This window comes from Littorina saxatilis, linkage group LG14 (genome assembly GCF_037325665.1).
Source record: "Littorina saxatilis isolate snail1 linkage group LG14, US_GU_Lsax_2.0, whole genome shotgun sequence".
Classification (NCBI taxonomy): Eukaryota; Metazoa; Mollusca; class Gastropoda; order Littorinimorpha; family Littorinidae; genus Littorina; species Littorina saxatilis.
In genome coordinates, this window is record NC_090258.1 from 20938277 (window position 1) to 20944079 (window position 5803).

A 5803-nucleotide genomic window follows, 5' to 3' on the forward strand; every position below is an offset into this window, starting at 1 on the left:
TCTTCGTCAAGTTCGAGTTGGTGAAAGCCCAAATTTAGATCTAGTTTTGAGAACACTTTTGCACCGTTCATTTCCGCCAGTACTTTTTCAATCGTCGGCATCGGGAATCGTTCACGTTCGATCGACGCATGTCTACACAGAGACGAATATCTCCGTTCGGCTTCGGCACAACCACGATCGGACTAGCAAATGTAGTCGGTCCTTCGGCGCGTTCGATGATATCGAGTTCTTCGAGCTCTTTGATTTTCGCTTCGACTTTTGATCTGAGACTGAACGGCAGTCTTCTAGCTGACTGAACTACGGGTTTTGCGTTTTCTTTCATACGTGCAAATGAATCTGTGTGTCCTTCAACTTTCCCAGCCCAGAAAACAATGGTTTGAATTCTGCTTTTGTTTCAGGTTTCTCACTCACAGATCCAACAAGTGAAATCCCAATTTTTGAGTACCCCGGCCCAGACTCTCTGCAGTTTCTTTCCCCAGAAGTGAAACTCCCTTTCCGTCTATAACGACAAACTGTGCCTTGCATGCCTTTTCAGAGAAATGTTGCAATGAAATGTCAGCCTCAAATGAGCCTAGAATCTTCAATGGTGTGTCACTACCATAAGCGTACAGCTGTTTTCCTGTAGTGTTTGCATGCGATCTGCATTTGATGTGCTTCTGTTTCATGTTTTCCCATGTGCTTTTGTCTACTATGTTGCTGCTTGCTCCAGAATCCACTGCAAATGATGTCTGAACACCCCCTACAACAACATCAACGACAACAAGTGACTTTTTCCCGCCTACTGTGAATGCACAAACATCATCATCATCAACATGCACAACATTGCAAGCACCATCATTCTCACTGACAGTGTTCACTCTCCCACTCTTGCATACTATTAATGGTTCAATTTCTTGCACTTTGCACAGCGTTTCCCTTTGCCTTTGGCAGGGCATGTCATGTCTTTGGCATAATGTCCTGATTTGCCACAGCGGTAACACAGTTTATTGTCAGTACTAGATCTGACTTCACGGGGTTTCTTGTCTTTCTGGTCACCTTTACCACCTCCATGATGAGTAGATTCAGAATGAGTTTGCCAACGTCTGTTGTTTCCTCTTTCTCTCCTGGACACAGCACCAACCAGTTCTTGACCAGGTTCAGAATCAGTGTCTGTCATCATCTTCAACTGCCTCGCTGCTGCTTCATGCGCACGCGCAATATCCAAAAGTTGGTTCACGGTCAAAGTTCCTTTCTCCAGATACTTTGACTTGAGCCTTTTGTCTCGACACTTGTCGATCACTTGATCCCTGATGTTTTCATCTACCTTGTCGGCAAAATTACAGTTTGTAGCTTGTTGTCTCAACCTTGTCACAAACTGAGCCGTTGTTTCTTCTGGCATCTGTGCGATTTGCCGAAAAACATGCCTTTCATAAGTGAAGTTCTGTTGTGGTTTGAAGTATGCATCAAGTGCTGCCACAGCTTCATCATAGCTGTCACCTCTTTCTGGTAGAGTGTCAAAAGTGTCCTGAACTTCGAAGCCTGCACAGTGGAGTAACAGCGCTTTTTTCTGACCTTCCGGAGTCTCACCCCTTGCCACCAGAAAAAGTTCAAAACCTCTCTTCCACCTCGTCCATTTTGTAGAGACACTAGATGGATCGCCTTTTGGATCAAATGGTCCTATACTTCCTATGCCACTAGCACAGCTCATTACTCTCTGCTGAGGAACAGCGTCAGCGTTATCATTTCCATTTCCTGCCATCTTTTTTCTCTCGCGCACGTGGTGATGACGTCACGCAGTCTGGAAAATTCTTTCTGATTCACACGAAAGTTATTGGCAGAAAAATGCCGCTTCTCACCTTGTTCACACTCCTTTTCCTCGTCGCCAATTGTAGAATAGTGTTGTCTGATGCAACTACCATATTCCAATCATGCTCTAGGCATACAAACAAACTTCGAAGACGGTTTCAATGAACAGCCGATTTATTTCGTACTTCTTACATGGCCGTGATACAAGGGAGAGCAACCCCCCGGTTAAAGGGCAGTAACTCTATTGATACACTACAGTAACGTGTAAATAAAAAATAATACTTGATTAAATGTGAGCAGGACCTACTCAGTTCGACAGACCATGACTTTCTCACTTTTACTGTGTAAATCCGGTACAACACAGCAAACCATATAATATTATGTATGTAGACAACGTCGCAGCAATGTCACAGCTGCGGTTGTGATCTGCATAGGCCGAAGTCGTTGGCCCAACCTCAATGTAGGCTACCTGTTCTACGCGCAACACGAAGATTGAGTCATTCCGATGATAGCAAACCCGCCAGCATGGCAAGATTGTGTTCGGCTGGTACAGGCAGGAATACGGTCGCCTTGTTAGCCTCCATTCTGTTTGTCAACGGTGCTATGCTTTTTGCAGTGAATAAGTATTTTACTTCTACAAGTCAACTCATGTGTGAGTTAAAATCTGTTTTCCTTCGAACATTCGTTTAATTTATTTAAGATTTTTTGGGGGTGGGTGGGGTTCGGAGGTGGTGGTTCAAAAATCTACATTGGAAATGTGTGTGTGTTAGTATGTGTGTGTGTGTGTGTGTGTGTGTGTGTGTGTGTGTACTCGTTTGCACGTTTCGTTGCTGTTGGCATGTACATGTTTATGTTTATGTTCAGTGCTTGCGTTTTCGAAATTTGTTGTTGTTGTTTTCATCCCTGTCGTTCTCGCCTTTCAATCAACATTTATTTTATTTAATGTTCACTCAATGTTTTCTTTTGATGCTGATTTAAATAACTTGCAAACTTTATTAGAACAGAAATTGGATGTTTATTATAGACATTCACAGTAAAAGGTCGTCGATTCACTGTCGTTATTTTAAAGGCTGACATAGTCCTATTTAATTAGTTTAATTATTTCCAGGGCTTTTCCCATCGTTGCGGGGATGTATAAATTAAGCTTCCTGCAAAGTTTTAGGTTTGAAAATTGAAGTCCTTACCAATTACGAGAAATAATTAATTCTTTATTGCATTGTTTAGCAACAGTTCTCCGGGACTTGGCTATTTTTAGACCGTCAAACACACTGAGACAGTACAGCTTCGTCAATCCCCGCGTGAAGGAAATCACTCACCTTCCACGTGCAAAACGTAGTGATATTGACACGCCAGATTAGCGCGGTAGCGTATTGTGCTAAGCAGGAAAGCGCGCTTTTCTGTATTCTTGTTAACTTCACAATTTCCGGAAAACATCCACTTTCACTTTGAGACTGATCTGTTTACATTCGACACTATCAACACCACTTTGCAATACTGAAATAGTTTTTTCTGTGTTCGAAAGCTACAGCCAATCGTTATTATATCCCCTTAGGTACAGTTTTATTAACAGCTATTGTGTTTTCAGCGTAGCAATAGGGTCCGATATTTAGACGAGACAAGTATAATGCGACGAGTCGAAGACGAGTCGCATTATACTTGTTCGAGTCTAAATATCGGACCCTATTGCTACGCTGAAAACATAATAGCGATTATATAGCTGTTATGACCTTGATTCGTTGTTCCAAACTTACAAAATGACAGTTTTTGCGTCGATGCGTTGATCTCAGGTTTTGATAGCAGACGAACTTTTTACGCACATCATGTTCGCGCAGACATGCACACCGCTACACGCTTTCTGACTTTGGAAGAAAAACTGACTCCAAGTGCATTCGATTTCACAACACAGTTGTTGAAACTGCCAGCTTTTTAAGTTGTCAGTGTATGCTGTTGTCGATAGAAACATCGCCACGTGGTACAGATGTGTAAACCGGAACCATGCGTCGGCCATTTTACTCAATATGCTTTTGGATATTGCGGAAAATGGCCGACTTTGGCAGCAATATGCTTTGATGATCGGGAGATACCATGCGTCGGATATTGCGGAAAATGGCCGACTTCGGCAGCTACACGCTTTCTGACTTTGGAAGAAAACCTGACTCCAAGTGCATTCGATTTCACAACACAGTTGTTGAAACAGCTTTTTAAGTTGTCAGTGTATGCTGTTTTCGATAGAAACATCGCCGCGTGGTACAGATGTGTAAACCGGAACCATGCGTCGGCCATTTTACTCAATATGCTTTTGGATATTGCGGAAAATGGCCGACTTTGGCAGCAATATGCTTTGATGATCGGGAGATACCATCCAATCACAGCCCCCGAATTCCCCCACGTGTTCATCAGAATAGCTATATAACATTATTGGCACATGTAAACAATATGAATGAAGCCCTTGTACGCCATATACACCTAAGAGGCAAAATAGTTAGCCTGTAGGACATAAAGCCTACAAGGCATGATTATTTTTCTCTGACATGACCGTGCACGTAACATAATTTATATTTATATTTTTAAAGTTTTATTCAAATAACTACAAATTACAATATCGCATACAATGAATTAAATACAACGTATAGAGTACAACAAGTTTGTAAATGCGTGGTTTTTGTTTGTTCCTCGAACACTCACACAAAAATGCTTCTTATAATCTGTAACTGCCTATTAAAAATACTTTCCAACGGCAAAAACGAATGTGTTTCCCGCAGAGCTGATACAAGTAGCTCCAACAGGAAAGAGGAAACATTCTGATTGCAGTTTTCCGTCCTAAGTGGTGCTGGTCTGAAAATCTTGCCATGCGGATGTGGCAGTTATCATGGCTATTTATGAACCGGGACTTGAACAGTTTAGGGATTATGTCACCAGACGTTTTTAAAGTATAAGTACGAAAAGGTTTGGAAATATGGGCACGAGAAGGCTTAGAAATGATATACAATAGGGTCAAGGCCAGGACTAGTACTGAGAACTGTTGCACACCTCTGCGCAAGCAACACAGAACTACATTTCATTAATAATAATAATAATAAAGTGTATTTATATTATACCAGGTACACCTGTCATTTTGCATGTTAGCCGGCCATTCACTGCCTCTTACATTCATTGGCAAAGCCAGAAGCAGAAAGCAGTGTCAAATGGGTTTTCAAAAACTCATTTCTGTGATTCACGCGTCTCTCTCCGATCGGTGTTTCTAAGAGGCAAATTACACCTGCGCAGAGCCAGCGGCGCAGCATGCTGCGATAGGGATTATGACGAGCACTGGCCTGTTTTCTTTTCACGCAACGTGTAGCGGGCTGGGAAAAAAAGAAGAAAGAATTACCTCAATAATCTGCAGTGCGTCGTCTGTGCCGCTGACTCTGCGCAGCTGTCATTTGCTCCTAAACCACCTCGCGCCTGCATTCTGCAACGGTTCTTGTTTCTTTCTATTTCTCGTGTCTATCAGTGACCAATCCAGAGTGTCGTCATGAATAGGCGAGGTAATAGATTTTGTATCACATCAATGGGCCAGTTGGAAGGAAAAAACAAGTCGCGTAAGGCGAAAATACAATATTTAGTCAAGTAGCTGTCGAACTCACAGAATGAAACTGAACGCAACGCAACGCAGCAAGACCGTATACTCGTAGCATCGTCACTCCACCGCCCGTGGTAAAGGCAGTGCACGTGGAATTGACAAGAAGAGCGGGGTATTCGTTGCGCTGAGAAGGATAGCACGCTTTTCTGTACCTCTCTTCGTTTTAACTTTCTGAGCGTGTTTTTAATCCAAACATATCATATCTATATATTTTTGGAATCAGGAACCGACAAGGAATAAGATGAAAGTGTTTTTAAATTGATTTCGAAAAAACAATTTTGATAATAATTTTTATATATTTAATTTTCAGAGCTTGTTTTTAATCCGAATATAACATATTTATATGTTTTTGGAATCAGCAAATAATGGAAAATAAGATAAACGTAAATTTGGATC

The 5803-nt window shown here is 41.8% G+C and overlaps 1 protein-coding gene across 1 annotated transcript in view; it reads left to right on the top strand.

Annotated features, from left to right (window-relative positions):
• Positions 1 to 1024: 1024 nt before the first annotated feature.
• Positions 1025 to 5803, top strand: part of LOC138947332 (uncharacterized) — a 36381-nt gene continuing 31602 nt past the window's right edge. The window contains exon 1 of the mRNA XM_070318782.1: positions 1025 to 2437. Within this exon, the coding sequence (XP_070174883.1) occupies positions 2311 to 2437 (127 nt within the window). The 5' untranslated portion in view covers positions 1025 to 2310. The remainder of the gene's footprint in view (positions 2438 to 5803) is intronic.